General features: G+C 36.6%; 1 protein-coding gene across 1 annotated transcript in view; it reads right to left on the bottom strand.

Annotated features, from left to right (window-relative positions):
* The window catches only part of ATPsyngamma (ATP synthase, gamma subunit), a 36,346-nt gene extending 12,717 nt beyond the window's left edge, over nt 1-23,629 (bottom strand). The window contains exons 1-4 of the mRNA XM_081762070.1: nt 23,471-23,629; nt 8,267-8,435; nt 6,740-6,936; nt 4,205-4,348 (exon numbers count right to left, since the gene is read on the bottom strand). Coding sequence (XP_081618196.1) covers nt 4,205-4,348; nt 6,740-6,936; nt 8,267-8,435; nt 23,471-23,505 — 545 coding nt within the window. The 5' untranslated portion in view covers nt 23,506-23,629. The remainder of the gene's footprint in view (nt 1-4,204; nt 4,349-6,739; nt 6,937-8,266; nt 8,436-23,470) is intronic.
* Between the last annotated feature and the right edge of the window lie 421 nt (nt 23,630-24,050).

Raw genomic sequence — 24,050 nt, 5'->3', positions numbered from 1 at the left:
ACCTCACTCAGGATGACTGGCCTAAAAAAGCTTTTACACTTTTTCGATTAAGTGTATGTACCAGGAATCGAACCTGGGACCGATCGTCCCAAAGGGAAGTGTATTAGCTGGGCCACATAAGCGTGCTTCGAGTGCTCACTTGTATCTTTTGGAGCTGGACAAAGATGAAGGCAAACGATTAGACATAACTCGACTCACTTTTCAAAAAGTTGGTTTCCACACAATGCCAGTATGTATAGAATAGAGTTCGAAAAAAGTACAGTAAAGCTGATCTCTTGTCGGTTTTACTGATATTCGTCAGTTTCGCTTTCTCCCTTTCTTTTTCTATACAGACTCTACTCAAGTTTGACAAATTCGATTACGTATAAAAATATTACAGAATACAGAGCAGTGAACTTTGTAATATCACAACACCATACGTTTGTTAAATGTCAATCATCATTAATAAATAATTTTTGATGTCGACTGAACAAATACGAAATGTTTTTTCAATGCCATACTCCAATTCATACAACGGAGCCACGGTGGCTCAGTGTTGGAGCGTTCACCTCTGGTACGTGGGGTCCTGGTGCGCCAGCTCGCGCCACTTTGACTATGTGATGGACACACATTGTGTACGTGGGTTTTCTCTGATGTTTGTGTCTGATGAAGAGGACGTTAGGTCCTTGAAACTGTAACACATTGTAAGTATAGTTTTTAATATATTTCATTCTGCTCTGGTCAGAACTGTGTTTTATTTGTTACACTAATTACCTAATTCCGGATTTTTTTTTTAGATTTCTGGGCTTTCGGCATCGATGACCATTTACCCCGTCACGTATGAGGGATGACGTCCCTCGGCGAGCACACTATCCGGGGAGAAGGAAGGGAGTGGCCTTGGACCTGTAAGTGAAGTACCACCCCGACATTTGCCTGGTGTGAATGAGGAAAATTGAGGAAAACCTCATTCAGGATGTCTGACCTGAAAATGCTTTTTACACTTTTTCGACCGAGTGCCCCCACCGGGAATCGAACCCGGGAAAATTACTTAATTAAATATATCGTTGAATAAATTACCTTTAGCTTACAGTAAAGCCTATATTAGTCGCAGTCTTGATTGATGCAGCTCGTGAAGTTTTCTGAAAATAGTTATCACTTCCTGACGCAGCACAGCATTCAGTTGTGACTAGCAGCGTTCACCCCGCTTCGCTGGGGTCACCCCGGAACGCAATAAACCTTGTTAATTAGATAATTTTTACTTTTTCGCTTTCAAGTGATATGATAAAAACCATAGTAGATTGCAGTAAATGTTAACATTATATCGCCTGTCATTTATGTTAACCCGCCGAGTGACACGGTCATGCGGGTTGCATATAAATACGTTTATTTTTACCTATGATGAACTAACAAAGGATTTGTACGTTATGGACACTTGAATGGTCAATTATCTCAAGACACTGGTAATTGAAAATTAAAGTGATATGATAAAAACCATCTAGGGTCCAAATCCTAATAACCCCCCAAAAATGAAAGAAATTGGTTCAGCCGTATTAGCGTGATGAGGGAACAAAGGATTTGTGCGTTCTCTTTTATATATATAGATAGTGATGATGAAGGAGGAATTCTACACCGGATTCACTGCTCTAAATTTGACCCATATGTTCAACATTCAATTTATTTATTTAAAAATATTTTTGGGCATTGCCAGCATCTATGGTTTTAAGCCCATGACGTATGAGGATGATGTCTCTAGGCGAGCACATGATCCAGGGAAGCAGAAAGAAGGAAGTGGCCTGGGACCTGTATGTTAGGTACTCAGGGAAAATTCCCTGAGGATGACTGGCCTGGAAAAGCTGTTACATCCTTTCAACCGACTTTCCCCACCGGGAATAGAATCCGGGACCACTCATACCAAAGACAAGAGAGCTAGTGACTACGCTACACGGGACCACTCAACATTCGAGTGTGAAAGGACGAGTTGCTGAAATTTATCCTGACGTTCTTCAAACCACGCCTGTATATGTTTGTATTGGCCAATGTTATCACAGGATATCGGGTCATTGTTCTGGAACATCTGGTCTATAGAATGCAACTGGTTATCTATAATCTCCACATAGTTACTGACAATAATTCGTTCTTTGAGAAAACGACGAAGGGAATACCATGAAATAACGACCCACACCACTACAGAGTAACCATCATGTTTAACTGAATAAAGTACGTAAGTGTAACTATATGAAGTAGATGCGCCATACTGTTGTTGGGAACGATGAGTAATATGATTCGTCAGATTATATTACTTTCTCACAATCACTGGTGGTCCTTGTTTTATGTCCTCGAAATCTTACTTTTCGAATTTAAATTATAGAAAGTAATATTTTCAGCTGCTCATTTAATTCTGTACTCAATAGGGCCGCATCAGCTCTACCGCTCTTCGATACAATCCTGTTCAATATTCCGAGAGTCCTCTCACTTAGACTTGGCTTCCGCCCCCTATTGTCACCTTCTCAAATTGTGTGTGCATGCCCTCAAAACCTCGAACACTGCTGCTCAAACTAACCGAAGACCAACAATTTTTCCCCTCTTTGAAAATGGAAAAACCTCCCTTTTGTATTACCAACGTCTGGTCTATTCACACACAACTCCGTACATTCTTTTTCCAAACATTTTCCCCTATATTGTACGACATTTTTCTCTTCATTTATTATTCTTTCATTCTCCTGCCTTCCATACAACCTTCCCGTCCCATTATTTTTATCTTTGTCTACTAAACTTCATCTACTTATAGCCTGATAAAATTACCGATACTATATTCCAACATGGCATTCATCAGGACACTTCTCACGTTTTTCTTCTCCCAACTATTTCTCCTCCCTATCTGATTAACTGTTTCCTTATATAAAGGAAATCCCAAACAGGCATGGACAACAAATTTCTTACTATAAATCAGAACATTAGCATAAAACACAAAGAAATATGCACTTTAGCTGTTGCTTCATTATACAGGGAGAGAGAATACTAGGAAGAAATATTAAAAACTGACGAACGATTACATACAGCGCCGTACTAGTTTTCTAAGTGGTACTAGGGAAGATAGCTTCAAAGAAAAGCTTTATATTCGATGGAAGTATTCTTCACAACTGAATTGTTTGAGAAGGCAAGTACTCTTTGTTGGAGAAAGCTGTTGAGATATCTTGAGGTATTTGTTGGGAAACGCTATAGCAGATAGACAAGGCTCTTCAAATGGTTAATAGACTGATCAACGAATATACTAGACAGTTATAAAGCGGTTTGTGAGAAGGTGAATGAGTAGACAGGTTAAAAAGAACAATTCCGTACAACGACAGAACGGATGAGTTTGCCTAGCATTTAAGCATTTCTACTCAAAATCTGACTGCAGTTAGGCAAAACAAGAACACTTTTTTTTTCTTCCTAAAATGGTAGATACAAATGAGCCACGCGTTTCCTGCTCTGCTGATTTACTGGATTTACTGGGGGTCCGTACCCCCCCCCCCTCATCCCGAAATCCGGATTTTTTTGTAAATTTAGTCTAATCTTAGGGGCAATTTTAAAATTTTTAATATAATTTAGACTGAAATTGTGTTTGGACCCTCCTGAAATAAATTCCTGCGTACGTCCCTGATTCAATAGGTATACTGGCATACGCAAACGGGAGGGGGGGGGGGTTATATATATATTCCAGGTTTTAACTCTTTCTTGAACAAGATATTATTTATGGAAAAATAAACGTTTGCCATATTGATATGTGTATATAAAAAACGTGTGTGTCATGAACCGATATGAGTCTCGGTACTCGAACTCCTCCCCTTCTGATGGTCTGTGTATACTGTTGAATAACTACATTAAGTAAGTGAATTACATCTTCCTTCGGAGAAAAATTTCTAAGACAAGATCATAGGATGTTAACCGTACTACAAAATTTATTTGGCCAAGAACAAAGTTTGCTTGACAATGACTGCTATTAGTTTTGTTTTCCCTGCATAATGGATTACCGGAGTTTCCATATAACATTTACCATGATAATGATTTAATTGGTTCCTATAACATAATTCACTTTCATTTTAGCGTTTAATATACCTCATTACTAGTTCTTAACAGGGAGCAGGAGTAGATACAGCTAGCATATATTAAAATCATATATAATCCGGTCTATGTCTAACGATACACACTACCAGATACATGGCATCTCTAACGCTCTACTTACCTGAATCGGTTATAAATAATTTTCCCGGAACTAAATTCGTATCCGCTCTCTAAGATTTGCTGGGCTATCTTCGAAGCATCTTTAAAAACTGGTGGCCGGCGTCCTACCTCTGAACACACAAAGAGGAAGCGACTGCCGTACAAACTGAAAATAAAATTTATAAAATTTCGGTTAGGAATTTCATCCAAATTTACAATGTTTGTAACTAATTACATTTATTTATCGAAATGTTGAAAAAAATACGAAGATTTGAAGCTAGTTGATAAAAGTAATTAAACTTTGAATTTGCTAAATTAGAACAACAAATGATTTCATGTAAATTTCTTAGTACGATTCTTTAAAGATTACGCATAGCTGAGGTAACATGACGTAAACATATTGAATTAATCATTGTACCACATGCAAGAAGTCCTTGATTATGGACAAGATACGTTCTTGAGAATGTCTTTTAAATCAAATTTGCATTTACATCAGCATATTCAATTATAATGAGCTTTCTCTTGCGATATGCTACAGTAAGCCGTGTTGGCACAGCTTTGGGTTTTCGCATTGTTTGGAAAAATGTTAAAAAGAATATTATAACTTTTCCCAAATCAACACAAAATCGGTGTTTTGGAATGTGTTTAGGACATATTGTGATACAGTTTTAAAATATCTTCTCTACCAGAAAGTAAACTCTCTCTCGACAACTTTCAATTTAAAGAGACAATAATAATAATAATAATAATAATAATAATAATAATAATAATAATAGCAGTAGTAGTAGTAGGAGGAGGAGGAGGAGGAGGTTGTTTAAAAAGTATTGAGCATTTAGAGGTCAAAGCTGAGAATACATTTGTTTATTTGAAAAGAACATTACGAAATTACATATGCACTATTTTGTTCGGTGACCTGCCATTTTCAGGCAACACCACAATCCCGTCGATATAGATTCACTATTGGTGGATTCACTAAAAACCTCCCAGGCAAGTTCTTGAAATTTCTGGTGAGTTTTTAGAAACGTATGCAGTCTAGCGTTGTCAGCGTGCTATAAGGCACCATTTCTGTTGGCCAGTTTTGGGAGTTTCTTTTAAGTTGCTAGGTACACTCGAGCAGACTTTCATTATCAGAATGCAATCGATTATTGCTCTTCTTGTCAACGGATATATTGGTGCAAAACAAATTATGCATATAACAGATGACTAAATAAAGAAAAATATACACAAATTAAATACAAAATACAAAGGAAAAAATATATAGAAGGAAAATGACAGAAGAAAACTAACACCATTCTAACAATTGGCCTTATTCCAGGCAAGACAGGCTCATTCCGTACATTTTACGCATTCGAATTCTCGAACGGTGCGATTCATCAACTTGAATAGAACAACAACAACGAAATAAGCAAATCCACTTAACGCAATGCAACTATTGCGCAAGAATAATCAACCCAAAACATTTATACGGAAGTTATCGAAATACAGGTATTATTTAATAGAGAAAATATAAGGGATATATGTAGATAACTTATAATGAGCTTACTTTAAACAATCTGGAACAGACAGGGTATGTTAGACTTTTGATAACGTATCTTGGTCATAAACACAAATTTCTTCACAGGCCTGTGCAGCACTTGAGCCTTTGTTGAAATAAAATTGTAAACTACACTCCGGTTTTGCTCAAAATTCACTTATGTTGACAGCGCAATACCTCATGCTTCATTTTAAGAATTCCAACACTTTCTGCACAACCACTAGCTTCAACTGTCAGCCGTCAAATGACGTTAGGCCTCATCAGCTGCGACTCATATACCCTGAGATCTGGGGCACTAACGCCGCCTCTTTGCGGAAAAGACTCAACATCTTTTAGACAAAGAGATAATAATAACAATAAATAATGTATCCACATTGTAATGATATGTTAATGAATTATTGTGTTTATTTTTTTGTTAAACAAGAACTCCAAGAAGTTTAAAAAGAAGAAATTTCTAAGAATATTAAAAGGTGATACGGCTCACTTAATATTGTATTTTCAATATTTGCTTATTGGAAGGAGTAATTTTGATACAAGAAGGCAACTAAACAAACCCATGCAGGTAATTTATTTGCGTTAATGAAACTAGGTTCCGAATTATTAATTACTTATTATCCTTATGAAGAGCCCATTCAGAAGTACCGAACGATCAAACTCAGAAAGAGTACACTTAAAATATAATGCTACTGTTATATATAGCAAAACATTTTTGTTACACTCATAGATATACTTTAGATGTATGTCAGAAAGATATTACCTCAACACATATTGATTTCTTTACTTACCTGATCCTACAGGAGACATTGAATCGGTTGAACTGTTTTTGAAATACTCCGTTCATCACATGCTCTAGTTTACACATTTAAGTTTATAACAAAGTAATTTCTTTCAACAAAAGAGACTAAGGTCTTAAATTGTTGACGTCCATTACAAATACGACTGAAAGCTAAAATTCATACGGACATCAAGTACGTACTTTTTATACATTAATACAAAAACTAAGTAATACTTGAGACACATTACCTTTGAAGGAGGGCTCTTGATTTGTCACCCACACACACAAATTTGAAGTTTGCATCATCTACTGAAATATCCTGTTTAATCCTTCTTGCAACTGATGAGTGCACAGCTCCACATAAACCTCTGTCCGATGTTAAAGCGATTACCAATTGTTTTGGTGACTCATCAGGATCAGCAACTTCAGCTCTATCATAAAATGCCTACGAAAAAATAGGGTAATAAGAAATTAACGAAATCAATTGCAAGGTATTAATCTCTTGTAAAGCTGCTTCATTTTCTCTTAAGTGTATCACTCAAGCTTGCTTAGTGTGATCAGCATGTAATAAAAGCAAATGTCTTTCCCTAATTTTCTCTAAAAATCTTGTTACATTCGCAGTAATACTACTTCTAAACTTACTACACCTTTCCCGAATAGCGAGATACGATTTAGCACAAGGTAAGGTACACTGTTAGAAAAGACGCCTAACTTGAGGAACGTAAGTATGCTTGTCCAAGGTGCTCCTATCTTTGATTCATCATCGGACTATATTTCGGTCAGAAACTCCAAAGGTAAGTACTCTAGTACTGAGGAAGTACTCTACAGTGGTGTCATTTGCTTTAATCCATATTAAGAAAACGACTTTCAAGAAAAATATAATGAAGTAACGGGAAGCGACTCGAAGCATTATATTTTCAGCATAGGATTCCTAACCCCCTCCTCACTGTTTTGAACTGTATTATGTGCATAAATTTTCAACTAAACTTCCAAACCGTCAACAAATTTTGCTGCTTCCTAATTACTATTTTATTTACGCAACACTTGACACATTCTCTCGTCATTGTAAATAAGTGATGACAGATTGATGCGTCCGATTAGTCTTACAGTGAACCAAAGTGTAAACTGTAAATTTGACTTAATATACAATCCCACGATGCATTCCAAACTTCATGAAATGAAAATAAGTTTATGCATCAAAATATTTTAACGAATATAACTAACTAACTAACTCTATGGCCTATGGAACCCGGAGGTTCAATGCCGCGTTCACAAAAGCTCTCCACTGACTTCTATCCTTAGCTAACTGCATCCAGTTTCTACTTTGTATTCCAATCTCTGCGAGATCCATCTTAATATTGTCCTCCCATCTGCGCCTAGGTCTTCCTAATGGTCGTTTTCCAATTGGTCTTCCTGTCAAGACTTTGAAAGCGTTTCTACTTTCTTCCATTCTAGCTACATGACCCGCCCACCTAAGCCTCCTAGACTTCACGACCCTAACAATGTTGGGTAAACCATATAAATTATGTAGTTCCTCGTTATGAAGTTTCCGCCATTCCCCATTCCCGTTCCTCTTGGGTCCGAATATTCGTCTTAGGATCTTGTTCTCAAATACTTTCACGAATATACAGTTCTTAAAAGAACTGTGTATATTTTTTCCATTTTGGAGACAGTACAAAAGTGTCATTTAATTAAATTAGGCCTATTAGATAACCAGAAAAAAAAAATAAATAAATAAAGTCTAATTACAAATAATTATTACGATAAGAACAAACCTTTGCTCCTTCACCATATGGTCGAGCCATTTTTAGCTCTCTCTCAGCGCGTGAATATTTTGCTGCTGACACCATCTTCATTGATTGTGTAATTTTCTGGATATTTTTAACTGACTTTAGACGGAGAGAAATGGCCTTTAGGGTGGCCATTCCTCTCACTTGCTGGCCACTGAAAAAAAAAAAAAAAAAAAAAAAAACTTTTAGCTTACATATCCTACACAAATACACACACAATTTGAGTTACAAGAGGTATTCGTGCAAAACGTTCACAGAAGGAAATAACGTTAAATTAAAATGAATAAATAAATAAATTAATTAATTAAATAAATAAATAAATAAATAAATAAATAAATAAATAAAAATACTTCGAGTTTGTTATTTGTTGCCAAATTAATCCGAAACATGAAAATACTTTCCGAGTCAAGTGCACTAAAAGTCAATAATTGTAAATGTGGTTTCTCTTAATACTTCTAACGAGAACTGACTACAAAATATAGTGAATATCGCCTTCTTTAGTTTATCACTCATCTACATATTTTTTGGGACTCTAGCAGTAATCAAGAAAGTTTTGAGGAGGTACTGTCCACATAGAGAACTACTACGTAACATTTATTGACAGAACATAAATAATTACAGCAGGGCGCAAAATTTCAAAGTCAGACGAACTCGCCAATCCGAAAATGGTGGTCGTCAGTATCTCTTTAGGCAGAACTCATTCCTACTGAACACTGGTCGTCAGCTCTAAATTCTTAGTCGCCAATGGCGACCAGGCGACCGGAAATTTTGCGCCCTGATTACAGGAATTTCTGTAATACAACTTCACGTCAAACACTAGCTCTGTTAGTGGCGGAGTGGCTAACGCACATGCAGCTTTTACGAATGTAACGTATTCCCCCAATCTTCCATGTTCGGTTTCATATCAAGAAATTTGGTCACAAGACGGATATAATTTTTATAACAATTACATGTTTTCGTAAATTCGGTGCAAACTATGATGAACTCTACGTCCCAATTTCGAGCCACGCTAATTAAGTATAGTGATACAGTTTAAGATGTACAAGCAGAAAAAGTGAAACCAGTTTTAACTTAAACCAACCACAATTTTTACACTCTTGCTCTCCAAGAGGCACTCTATCAAATGAAAGAGGATTCACTGATGGTTGCACCAAGCACTAAAATAGCTAGAGTGCTTTACGGTATCAAGACCAGTGAACTGACTCACAAGAATCACTACCATCCAGCCTAGGTAAATTGTAATCTCTGAACCACTAAATAGTCAGAATTATAAGGCGTAATTTTTCATAGTCACTTGAACTCAACTTCAAGTAACCATATGTTCCTCAATATTTGTATTCGTTATAATGGTAACCTGAATACCCGGCACTACTTCTGTTTCATATCTAATCAATACATACTGAGTTACGAAAAGTGGGCCTACATTTTAATATGGAATAGGAAAGCATGTATGCTATTTATTTAGTTAATTGAGAGTAAATAACGAAATTACAGAAAATATATTGTAGAGTGTATACTCCTTAAAAAACACAGATGACTTTTCAAAATGTTAGACCCTTTAAATTGATGCATTAGCACTCAATGATAATAGCTTTAATAAACACACTGATAAATGAAAGTTAATAATAATTGAACGAGATTGAAGTTCAGCGCCATTTTCAGTATCGAGGCTATAAGAGACGTGGATCTACATTTTATCGTAGAATTCAAACAACATGAGCTCCCATCATGAATAGAACCCGGGTCTCCTGCGCCAACGCTAACCATATAGCCACGAGTGGCCTCAAAATTAATAATAGTTCAACACTGACTTATCCACACATACATACGAAAAATATTTCAGAAGAGGGCTGCTATATCTATGCTTGCAAAATAATATGGACTTCCACTCAATGTGATTTATGAACACCTTCATGAAGATGTCCATCCTAAACAGCACGAAAAAAATGACTGCAATAATTATGGAATATAAATTTATCATCAACACATTGGTTTGTAAGCACGCTACTGCACAACAAGACAGACTGGGAAAGTCATAACCGTAAAGGAGTGTTTGACAACTTGCTAGTAGTTTCTCTGGTGTTGTAGGATAGTAGTTTCTTTTTTTTTTCTTTCTTTCTTCGATTGACGACACGCTTTACTGAACGCCCACAACATCGCGACACATTTGATTTTTCATTAATAATAATAAATTACAATAGTGAAGCAGGTGTCATACACAAGGGGGAGTTCGAGGTTTACTCCCCTTGAACAAAATAATATGGAAAAATAGACATTTTCTATAATAAGAAAAACCCTTGTTCTGAAAGACTGAGTACTTGAGCCTCCTTGATGAAACTCTACGTAAGCCAACAAGTTTCTATAAAGTACTGAGCATTGTTGCTGCCGTTGGAGGTGTTGATTAGTACAATCTGCTTCAAAGTTGATTTTAGCTAGTCATTAAATAGCTTGATTTTTAAATTTCGCCACACTCCCTATGAGACTGTGCGACACACTAGCGTGTTAGAAATCACTGCTGTGGAGTACGAAAATGAAGCCAAATTTCGATTTAAAAAAAAAAAATCATAACGATCTTAAAATAACATTGTTAGTATTAAATGCATTTTTAATTTCGCTAATTTTACAAACTAGTAAATAAGTATAAATTAGTAAATAATTTCTGCATTTATTTTTTTAAAGAGAAAAACTTTAGTATAACGGTGTGTACGGATTGCAGGGCACACGTACACTCATGTCCAAAATTATTGTCGCATGTCTATAAATATGTTGTTGTAGGAATATAATTTGGTAACGAATTCGCCTGTTATTTCTTATGTTAGTATGTGTATAATCGGGAAAGACATGTATGTGGCAAATTTCATGTCAAAAGAGCAGTAAATAAGAACAACAAAACGAAAATAAAACTTTCTTATCCATTTAGCAACATTTTGTTTTACTCATTCTAATTTTCGTATTTATAATTGTTTTCATATGAAATTTACCACAAATACACATTTCCCGATTATACACATAGCATCAGTATTAAAAATACCCTGCAAAATCATTATCGAATTATATTCTTACAAGAACACAGTTATAGATATGCGACAATCATTTTCGACATGAGTGTACGTGCTGTTCGCATAATTCACTACTTTTAAATAATTTATTTTTTCTCATTCACAACTTGCAAAAATTTATCGTTAGACATTTGGTCCTGGACGGTGGTAAACTGAGAGACCTCCATTAGCTTATAAACACACAGCCTGATGATTAAAATGACCAGCGTTTTTTTTTTTTTTCCTTTCTTTTTTTTTCATTTGAATGTTCCACAAACCATGATTTGAAACCTTTAACCTATACACAAGTGTGTTATTGATAAATAAGAACAGACAAGTGTATACTACTCAATGCACAGGATACTTAGAGATCCGTGTCAATGATGTAAATGGCATAAACCAGTGCTTTTTTTTTTAATAGGATCTCAATGTTTGATAAAACATCCATGACTGAAACCCCGTTCCAAATTTACAACATGTAAACCCAATTTTATATGAATTCATTAAAAAATAAAAACTTGATATACTTTATCGACCAGGTAGACACGCGATTATACGCAGCAGATACTCAATGATTGATTTCGATGTTCGGGTCCTCATCAACGATATTCAGCTTCGTTAACAAACATTCACCATATGGACTTCACTACTTCTTCCTTATATTACATAAAACATCTCGGGAGTTAAAAGTGATGTAACTATAGAGGAACAAAACGAAAAACTTTTAACGTTTTATGATGACACAGAATTCTTAAGAAGTTCGACGGAACTAGTGAAATTTATGATAAAACACGTACTGTATTTAATCGTATTGTTCTAGAATTATATTTCGAGGAGGTGGCTCAAGGTCTCCTGGATCCTACCCCTGGGTTGCGTCTTTACTGAACTCGATCAATACGGCAGGCAGACAAGGATATCGATGGCGGAGTCGATAGTTTTGCTGACGTACCATTTGTGGATTAAGAACTACCTGTGCACTGCCAACACTTTACTCCGCTCCGACGCTATACATCAGCCAGATGGAAACAATTGGTCATTGGTATTTTTTTTTACCTATTCACACGTGAACTGAGTTGATTTTGAGTTTAAGTCCCGTTCAGCAGCGAGGCTATATGACACGTGGACCTACTGATTAACGTGGAATCCGAACCACATGAGCTCTCGCCGGGGATCGAACCAGGACCTCCCACGCCAAAGGCGCGTACGCTAACCGTTTAGTCACGAAGGAGCTCCCTTTCACAAGAGTTCACAAAGACAACAAGGAATAATAGCTAGTACTGTAGTTGGTGGTCGGACTAGCCACTTCGTTCTAGTAAGATTCGAGATCCCTTACAAACGTTTCTTTCTTCACATTTACAGCGAACTCAACGCGAGCTTCATTTCCTTCCATATTTCAGCACAACTCGTGCCAGGACAAAACTATGTTAAATATACAGGTAACAGTTTTGTATGACAGCACTAATAAATCGATTAATGACCTATTAAAGTGTGGAAACACTAGGTACGCTGAGAGCTAATGTGGACGAACAATGATAGCAATGGATATATTTTCAAGACTGCAACAACTACTCTTCAATCGAAGTATATGAGAGCGCGTCTCCTTCACTTCAGCTATCATATATTTCTTGGGTATTTCCAGCTTCTCAGTTACAAGAGCTCGAACTTCATTTTAATGCTGTCATTATTGTTGTGCTTCACCAACCATTTACGGACTTTGAGAAAGTCTATGGGCTTAGAAAGCTTAAGCGTAGAGATATAAGATACACCACGTGTTTCCTGACTTAGAAAAATACTTTCTTTTTTAATTATAAGGTGCCGAAAATGAAAAAAAGTTTTCAAGGACTACACCTTGCAAACTATGGGCAATACCACAAGGGTTTCCATAAATTACACATAAACTAGTACAATATACCTAAATATCGAAGTTTGCCAACCGTACCGTATTTATACTATTCATTTCAGAAAACACGTCCGGCTATCAACAGGAATTTTTAGTGTTAAACAATTTACTGATAAATTCGTTGTAGTAGCAACTGTAAGTAATGGGTAGTCTCAGGACTAAGTTTTTCATCAATATAACATCTTTTATCATACTATGATTGTACACTGTACACTACGCTCTTTCCTTGTTCCTTGTATGTTTAGTTACCAAACGACTGGACAAGTTTGGAAGACTAGTATGATATAAACGCTACAACGCAGACCTACCGATTTTGCTTATAACACTATCCAACACACGACAAATGTGCAACTAAATGGTTTAGATACATTGTCTGATTATTCCTTGTTCTTGGAATAACTTAAAACCCTATTTTCTCTTACTTGAACATTATTATTATTATTCCCAACAGACATAACCCACACTATCAACTGATAATGTATTTACTTCGGTTTCAATTCAAACTGTTCTAAACGACTTTGAATACACCAGCATGTTAGCTCATTAGAGCTCTATTTCTACGATGTAAGATATAACTGTAGCCTTAACAGAATATTTTATATACAACATAAGACACAAATTAGAATTGCAATCGTAATCAGTGACTTTAGAATAAAAGAATAATTTTAACAAATAATACATATACAGGTTAGACAATTTATCTTGATACGCCCTTGTAGCTTTTAAGCCAATCAAAAAACGTTGAAATTTTGTACAATGTAAACATCAGCAGGAGGACAATGTTTGATGTACTCTGTCATACTAACAGGTTAACCTGGTGCCAACCCAACATAATTTTTTTTTTTTTCCAAATGGCACTACGACAGGTTATTACATATTCCACATCTACATGTCAAACAAAACTCACAATATTACATTTGATATTCAGTGTTGCAAACTAAGCACGGTAAAGTATCACAAACATCCAAATTTTCGTGACCGCTACACCAGTACTAATGCAAGTGAGACGGGCAGGTCAACGCACATCTGAAGTACTTTGGTGTCCGATACTATGACCATATAGGTTATTAATAAAGTTCGATGTGTAGTGGCTCCCCTATTAAATTTACAAATCGACTGAACATTTTGACGTTAAGAGTGCACTTTGATCAGAACAAGTGATTTTGTCACACGATGTGGCATTGTTCACATAAAGTAATATAGGGATAAGTAGGGTTGGGTCGGGTCAGCTTAGGGTCTGGGAAGTTTGGACCCATTTTGGTAAAATTAATACAGTGTAATTTCTCGTATTGCTATTTATTGTGAATCGGTTTCTATGAATGCTCTGCTCAAAGTGCACTTTTGTCCATTTTGACTAAAGTTACTAGTTTTGATCAAAGTTACCATTTCAATTAATAAATGAACTGAAAAGTGCAATGTTGATACGAAAAATAATATCGACACTTGGTACCTTAAAAACAGTATATAAAAGCAATGTTGCATTCTCCAATCCAGATTTACTTTCGAAGAGTATAATCATCATAACGGTTATGAATCCAGCGTTTTGTGCACAAAATTCTACTCAAACTGTTTTTAAAAAGTTATATTATTCAAGGTTGTTTCCACGATGGGATTTGTTTGGTGATGAGATAAGGGTTGTAGGAGCCTGAACGATCAAGGAAACGCGAGTAGTACAGAGGGTTGGGCGATAGATTGGGCGTAATATAAAGTATTTTATTTCAATTAACCAACTTTGAACTTGCATGAGCTCTGCCGGTACATGCTTTTACACCTTTTCTGAATACATCTCGTGTCCTTCATTTCATCTGATCTCCGACAATAGCATGCAATGCATCAACTCTCAGTTATTGTCAATAGTGTCATTTATTCGTAACAGCTATCACATCAGCAGTCTTTCCGTATTTGCTGACAGTCACACACATGAATATTTCAAGATAAAAACACTTCGAAACAAAAGGAGGCAGCAAATCTCCATCGCTGAGAGAAAATAATGTTTTTGTTATACAAGATTAAAGCATAATTAGCAAGAATTTTGTCCCCTGAATTTCTTCACCATTATTAACTTACAGATATATTTATCTACAAATTACATAATTCAGCAATAGTCTTTCCTTATATAACACATTACTTTTGTAAACCTTTCAGATGCTGATACACTTGTTCTTAATCATTACCCTTAAATTCGACTCTATATTATTATGGTAAATTAAAAGATAATACAATTTCAAAATACTGGCACCCTCAGTTAAACCTGGCGTTTTATTTTATTGGCGAGATCTTTAGAAAAGGGAAATAATTTTCTAAAATGATTTTCCAGGTGGGTGCACGGATTAGCATAATAAAAAAGGTCAGTAAGGTTTAGATTGGATTATCTTCAACTTTAATTAACTAAAAGGCGGGCAACAAGATCACACATTCATCTTCTTTTCGTGTGCAAGTTGCGAACCCTTCTACCCCTCTCCTGTCGATTTGAACGATGTCACTTCTTGTAGCTCCTTTTCCTGGTAGTGAACGATGTTCACGAAAAAGCTGTCAGCAATGGTTGAAGAATTCTAAACACAGCACTTTCGAGCGACTTACGTCACATTTTGATAGATAACTCACGTAACGACTGCTGCAGATTAAGACCAAAGGAACGTGCTCTATTTGCCTGGTGGAACTGAGGAACCTGGCAGGACGGCCAGCCTCAGAATATGAACTTTCGAGCCTCAGAATATATGAGTTAATGCTTGCGAAATGCAAATGCTAACCACTCACCCACACTCGCTCAGTGTATCCTAATACCGTCCAGAATGTATGCAGAAATAGTGGGAGACACCTGATCTTATAACCTATACTGCATTATGAATTTTACATTAGAAAAAGAAATCAAATCAGAAACTGTCACCGGAACTACTAAATTAGCTATTCCATAAAATCATTATACGAATAGTACGTTAACATCATGTTACACGCTCCACTTCACAACCTTACGAGAACATAAAAATCGAAACTAGTTCAGAATTGTTCTGCGACAGATGGCGTTGATGTATATTTAAAGATAAGGCATACCTGATGCAATGTGCAAAGAACACTCACCAACTTGTGCTTGCTGGTCACTTCCAGTTGAAATTTGTGAGAGTGTACGTGTCAGTATAAGGATACCAACTGAAGCGGGCTTTGTAAAGGTATGCCAAAATAATAATCGTAGACATGAGTGTGTTACGTGGTGGTTGTAACAAAATTTATAGTGGGAGTGAGATGTAATTTTCAATGAACATAAAAAGTTCGTTACAGAAATCTCTGTGTGCGCGTCTGCCTGTTTTCAAAATTTTTCAATTTTAAACCCTCCATTCGATAGAGCACCAAACACTATCTGAGAAAGTGATGCAACTTTCCGCATCACTCTTAGTTTCCTAGATATTGGCCAAAAAAGTTCCGATTTCAGGAGATTTTAAGAGCTATATCTCGGGAACGGTAAGTCACAGAGAGATGATATTGGTGTTGATCAATACCTAAGCGGATGGTGAACATTTTGGTGCCAAATAATAAAAGGTGGTACTGACCAAACCAGTGGCCATCGGTTAGGCCTACTATTCGGTACCTAAATGTTCACCATCCTCTTAGGTACTGACCAACACCAATATCATCTCTATGACTTACCGTTCCCGAGACACTTAAGAGAATGGTGACCTTTTTGTATCAAATAGCACAGGTGGCCACTGGCCAACTTGCCACCGTACCCCAGATATTGGCCAAATTTTCGGGAGATTTAAGGAGCCATATCTCGGGAACTGTAAGTCACAGACACACAATATTTTGAAAATATTTCAATTTTGAGCACTACAATGATTAGTTTGATATTCTTTAACAGCCGCTTTACATGTTGATTATAAAATTCACCACCTAAAACAGTTTGTATGTTAAACACGGGAAACCTAATTTTATTTTTAAAAAAAAGAAAAAAATCGTTATTGCTTTTATAATTTCAGAGCCATTCTTTGATTTTAACTGAACACAATATGCATATCGTAATAATAATAATAATAATAAAACAATACAACGTAAGATATACATTTGTAGTTGTTGTTATACTTTGCATATCCGTGAAATCCACTTGTAATGTTTGTCACCTTCGTAAAAACAACATATCGTAGAACGTTTTAACAGAACTCGCAAATAAAACATGTGGAAAAAATTTAGCACTCAAGGAAATTATAAATGGATAGATATATTAAAAGAGTTGTTTAATGAGTATAATAATAACGTACATAGAACAATTGGTATAGTCTGCAGAAATTAATAAAAATTTCAGGATTCGTTCTGGCAATGCTCGTGGAGCATTTTCAACTGGTTATATTTGAATTAATGCTGATCAACTTTAGGCAGACTACTAGTTGCCAAATTTACAGGTAAAATTCAACAATGCATGAAAAGACATAATTGTAAGGAACAAATTTCTACAGGGGGCAGAATTAAATAGTAATATATATATCGGGTGTTGCAAAATAAGTGTTACAACTCTTGGGAGGTGACTCCTACCAATGAGACAAGAAAAAAAGTTCTCTTGAACTTTCGCCTATTGGACACAGTTTCAGATCTACAAGGTGCCGAAAGCGTGGGAAAATGACTTTCGGACGCCAATAGTTCGGAAACTATCCAACATAAAGAGGGCGGGTAAAAAATTCAAAGAAGTCATACCTGCTGTATTGAATTTTGCATGTTTCACAATCCTACCATGCACGCGCAAGGGATTCCCCAAAGGAACGTAGAGTGTCCCGGATAATCTGCCAAATGAAAATTGGTCTAAATGGATATGAATTGATAGGGTTTCTACCAGGTAACAATAATTCGTTTGTATTAATTCGATATCTGGAACAACTACAAAATGGCGGACACCTTCATGCACGTTGTGTGTGGTTGCATAATCGCCAGGTACGGAAGCTCTGAGTATTAAGTGTAGCAAATTTGTACTCAAATGCTCTAGAAAGACATCTGGAGTGTCGGTAGAGCACAACAGATGAAGCAGGGTGATTCACATGTGTGGAAACACGTAACGAAAAATGCCCAGAAATGAACTTATACTTAGTAAACGTGAGTTCAAAGCGTCAGAAATGTAAGGATTAGCGCCAAGAACATGAAAGCCAATTCACCAATAATATTCCCTCAAACCGAAGCAGTATGATGTGCACGGTTGCATACCAATAAGGATGAAACAACTGAGACCAAGTTGAAATTGTGCAAGGGGATTCACTAAGAAACTGAGTAAACTAAATGAATATCTCTAGTGGGGATCGCATGATCGATATTGAAATGTGGTTAATGTGTGTGTTGATATCGACATGTAGCTAATGGACAAATGTGAACATGTTCCACTACTGCTGGGACACCGTCCCACGTGGGAAAAATAGGCAATTAACTACTCTGGTCTTGATGCTGAGGCCGTGGGCTCCCAGTAGGATTGGAAAACTGCGACCATGCGAGCGAAAGCGAGTACTCTAGCCCTGAGGCTCGAGGGAGCCTGACTTTCTCTGTATTCATTTCTTTAAGGAGTACCCACTTTGTTTGGCAAGCGCTCTTTTACAGCCTCCCGACATGCTTGTGTGTTTCATTTTGTTACTTCTACTGCACAGTTGTAAACAATCAGAGGTTTAAGACGTTTTTCCTATTTCTCATGTCGTATTATTTTCCATATGTATGGTGTTCCAGCTGTAGTGTTACATGCGCCAAATTGGTTCATTTTCGTCTTTGTCTTGGCATGTGCACTGTGTGTAAGATACACATTTATGGAGGTATATTCCTATATTTCGAGTACGTCATATGCCCCAGAAGACGTGGGACATGATACAAGTTTGTTATTTTCACGCTCTTTCAGAATTTAAACCATGGATTAAGAGATTTCTTTTCATATGTCTCGACTGCGGGACAATGTCCCAAACAAAGAAGGACATTGATACAATCGTGTTGTAGTTACGTTCTACCAAAAAGTGCACCAGATGTAATAGCAGAATGTATTTATTTTCCCAGTTTTCACACGTGAGACGGTACCCCAGCAGTAGTGGAACATGCTCACATTTGTCCATTAGCTACATGTCGATATCAACACACACATTGGCCACATTTCAATTTCGATTATGCGATCCCACTAGAGACATTCATTTAGTTTACCCAGTTTTTTTAGTGAGTCCTCTTGCACAATTTCAACTTGGTCTCAGTCGTTGCATCCTTATTGGTATGCAACCGTGCACATAATATTGCGTCTGACTGATGGAATATTATTGGTGAATCGGCAATGGCTTTCATGTTCTTGATGCTATTCCTTACATTTCCGACGCTTTGAACTCACGTTTACTTAGTATGAGTGCATTTCTGGGCATTTTTCGTTACGTGTTTCCACACATGTGAATCACCCTGCTTCATCTGTTGTGCTCTACCGACACTCCAGATGTCTTTCTAGAGCACTTGAAAACAAATTCGCTACACTTAATACTCAGAACGTCACTGTTGTCCAGCATCCGTACCTGGCGATTATGCAACCACACACAACGTGCATGAAGGTGTCCGCCATTTTGTAGTTGTTCCAGATATCGAATTAATACAAACGAATTATTGTTATCTGGTAGAAACCCTATCAATTCATATCCATTTAGACCAATTTTATTTGGCAGATTATCCGGGACTCCCTACGTTCCTTCGGGGAATCCCTTGCGCGTGCATGGTAGGATTGTGAAACATGCAAAATTCAATACAGCAGGTATGACTTCTTCAGTGAATTTTTTACCCGCCCTCTTTATGTTGGATAGTTTCCGAACTATTGGCGTCCGAAAGTCATTTTCCCACGCTTTCGGCACCTTGTAGATCTGAAACTATGTCCGATAGGCGAAAGTTCAAGAGAACTTTTTTTTTCTTGTCTCATTGGTAGGAGTCACCTCCCAAGAGTTGTAACACTTATTTTGCAACACCCGATATATATATATTAGTATGTTATGTTTACAAATGTAGAGTTACTAGTGTAAAATAATTACAAGTGCTATAGAACGGCCAAAATTAGCGAGTGCATATGAAAGATTCTTTCGCCGGAGAAGAATTTCTGCAAGTGTACAAAAGCTGTACATTATGATTACAAGTGCAGCGTTACTAGTGTGAAACAAATATAAATGCTATAGGAACTCGTATCACTGCGAAAACGCACGCGTTCTCACTACCCTGGCTTATGCGTATACTCATCGTCGCTTACGAGCCTGGTCCTTTTGGACGCACAACCGCGTTTCCGCTTGGGACCACCAGCTTCTTCCTGTACTGACTCGGTTAGAACTTGTACTTTTTAGTGACTTTGTACAACAGGACCTTTTCTTACACTGTCCGTTTTACGGCACATGTTTGGAGGGAAGGTTCTAGAATGGAGGTCCGCACACACACAGGTGAAGTGGTAGTTCTTTTCTTCACCAAATTTAATACTCAATTTAAATAGTAATGCCGAGTTAGCGATAGCGAGTGAAGGCGGGTTATTAGCCACGTTGATTGCTTTCTTTGTTACAACTTAACACGGATGGGGACCAGTGTTCTAGAACCTTGCCATGTCCGGACGCTACATTTATATGCAAATCGTGAAAGGGTTGTAATTTTTCAACAATTACTTCTACTGGTACCCTCGAACTTCATCTATGATAACTCGGGTATTGTCATCTCGCATAAAGCAAATTTCTTCGAGGACTATAAGAAGGAACTAATGAGAGGATTATAACTTTTGAGCACTTAAATCGAGTGGTGTGTGTAAACTTGACCTGGACGATTAGAACTGTTTTTTTTAACACGGTAAAAAGTGGGACTATGTTCCATTGACTGATTGTCGAATATGGAACCTGTGACAGTGTGACGTATAACACCCATTTTACAATATTTGGTCCTAGTTCTATTCTCTTTCCAGCCTTAGAAAAAAAAGCACATGTAAACAAACCCACCTGACTACCAGTGGGTCGATGACAAGTGATTGGTTGTTGGCCTCACTGCACTAGTATCCTATCGCAATATTATCCCTACTAAAATAATAGTTTCAAATAAAGATATCTGAATTTATCCTGCATTTTGTGCTAATAAACGCCATATATATAATATTTAACAACAGATGTAGCTTTATTTCAACCTCACCCATATTTGGGCCCGTAGCCTTACACTTTGGAAATTATGCGACAATAGTAAGTAAGCAGACGATCTTGCGGTAATAGTATACAACAGTGCCTCATGATCTGTGCGCGTGGATACTTCCTACTGTTGCACTACGTATAAAAATGATTTTATTACATTTAGAAGTAGTAAGAAGCATCCACGTGCACGTGACATGCGATATGTTTCAAATCCCCCACATATACTCATACACTACGTACAAGGGCACATTATTATTCTTCGCATACCATAAAACACAACGAAACGCAACGCAAACCGACGTACATTTTATTTTATATTACTCAGTAATTAAATGAAAGTCGCATTTTTACCTCATTTTCAAGTTCCTATATCCTCAATGAATAATCCTTAAAAGACTGCACTTCGTGAGTCCTCGCTAAATGATGAGGCACTCTCGTATACTATATCCGTATTTTGTTCTAAGGCTGGAAAGACTTTAGTAGCGTATTAGTGAAAAGTACATTACTCTCAGTTCCGATGAAATAACGGAGTAGCAACTTAACGTTACCTAACAACAGGACTGGCATCTGGAGAGTGTGATTCTTACGTAAGTTTCCTGGTGGCGTCTAAAATGAAGTGGATTTTCTTCGTAATGTAATAGTTCACAAATGAGGAAGAGTATAGTATAGTATAGATAATTATCCATAACCACTACATACGAAATTTAGCAGTTATGCACATGGATTCATGAAAATGATGAAGTAGGCAGTTCAAAACATATTTGACAAATTATAGGGTTACGAGATGCTCTCTTTTTGGATTACAAAAAAAAAAGGATATAGTATACGAGAGTGCCTCATCATTTAGCGAGGACTCACGAAGTGCAGTCTTTTAAGGATTATTCATTGAGGATATAGGAACTTGAAAATGAGGTAAAAATGCGACTTTCATTTAATTACTGAGTAATATAAAATAAAATGTACGTCGGTTTGCGTTGCGTTTCGGTGTGTTTTATGGTATGCGAAGAATAATAATGTGCCCTTGTACGTAGTGTATGAGTATATGTGGGGGATTTGAAACACATATCGCATGTCACGTGCACGTGGATGCTTCTTACTACTTCTAAATGTAATAAAATCATTTTTATACGTAATGCAACAGTAGGAAGTATCCTCGCGCACAGATCATGAGGCACTGTTGTATACTATTACCAAAAAAAAAAAAAAAAAAAAAAAAAAAAAAAAAAAAAAAAAAAAAAATCCGGTTCGGATTCTACGAAGGCAGGGAAATGTTCACCTTTCAGGGTGCATATCTAACTCCGTGAACTTCACAATTCGTAATATACACATTTGCAAATAAGCCCTTCGTGCCGGAAAATAGTCCAGCGTGGTAGATTCGGTTTTGTTTCGATATTCCCGGACCTACTCTGAGGAACGTAACTAATTGCCAATATGCATGAATGTTCAACTTTCAATGAAATACGCTTACAAAACATGCAGGGGGTGAACTTTACAATATCTACTCCAGCTGGTATCTTTACACACTCAATTACTTTTAACAAGATGGGTCCAAACTTCCCTAAGCTAACCCGATCCTACTCTTAAAAATTCCCTCTACTCTACCCTACTATATTATACACTTTTAAAGCGGTCTACCTAATCGATATGCAGCTGTAGCGTCTATAGTAAAGTTTACCACTTGCACCAACATTGAAGGATACATCGAATACCTTAAATCTTCCTTGTGAAATCTATAAATGTCTTTCTTTTAATACGGTATACGGTAACTAGACAAATGAGAAATTACTGGTTTGTAAAAAGACTTTTAAAATTCTGAAGTTATTTTATTAACAACGCTTAAGTACAGGGCATACTAAGCTACTTGTTATACCCTGTTACAATAGTAAAATCTTGAAATTAGCAAGTATCTTTGTCATAATTTTCACAGCTTTATCCTGCATGCATAAAATGAGTACAATTTTAGCCTAATATATGAAACTTCCATACTTGCTAGCCCACAGGAATCTAATGTTCGTCATTGCTGCTCAATAGTTGTTTAATAGATTATTATTATCCGTCAGACATAATGCACACATAATGTATATCCACTCTGGCATGTAACTTTTCTTTAAATTATTTTTCTACTCACCATGTTTGCCCAAATTTCCCCAACCGCACTATCATCCCTAATGTGCCGACCCTTGCAATGGAGGAAGGACCACAGAAGGAGGATATACAGTATTGTAACTTCCAGGATCTCACCAGATCAACTTGATTTCAAATGCAGAAAAATGAATAGTTATTACAAGAAACTGGAGAGTGACTTATCATCTACGCGTTAATAGCAATTGTTAAGAACTTCGTTATATTCAAAATAATATCATAAAATAGCTCATAAAGCATCAGTTTTCAATCCGAACATCAAGAGTGCCGAAGAATAGTTCACTGTATGCACGCTTACTCTGAATAGTTTTCGTATGTTGCCAGGCCAAAGAAACAAGAATATAAAGTAAGTCTTAACAAGAAATAACTTCAAAGACCTCATTCCTTACCACCTACGCAAGAATTGCGCAGCAGAATATATGCAAAAATCAATTAAGCTGCTACGACAATTATAATAATGTTCGTTACAATAATATCTATTACAATAATATTACCTTACAATCCGTTGCAAATAATATTAACTAATTATTCAATTAATTTTTTTAATTTTAAATTCATCAATTATG

Source organism: Thermobia domestica, chromosome 6 (assembly GCF_964235325.1).
Source record: "Thermobia domestica chromosome 6, izTheDome1.hap1.1, whole genome shotgun sequence".
NCBI classification, from domain to species: Eukaryota; Metazoa; Arthropoda; class Insecta; order Zygentoma; family Lepismatidae; genus Thermobia; species Thermobia domestica.
Note: the sequence above shows the minus strand (reverse complement) of the source record. Positions and strands in the feature narration are given on the sequence as shown.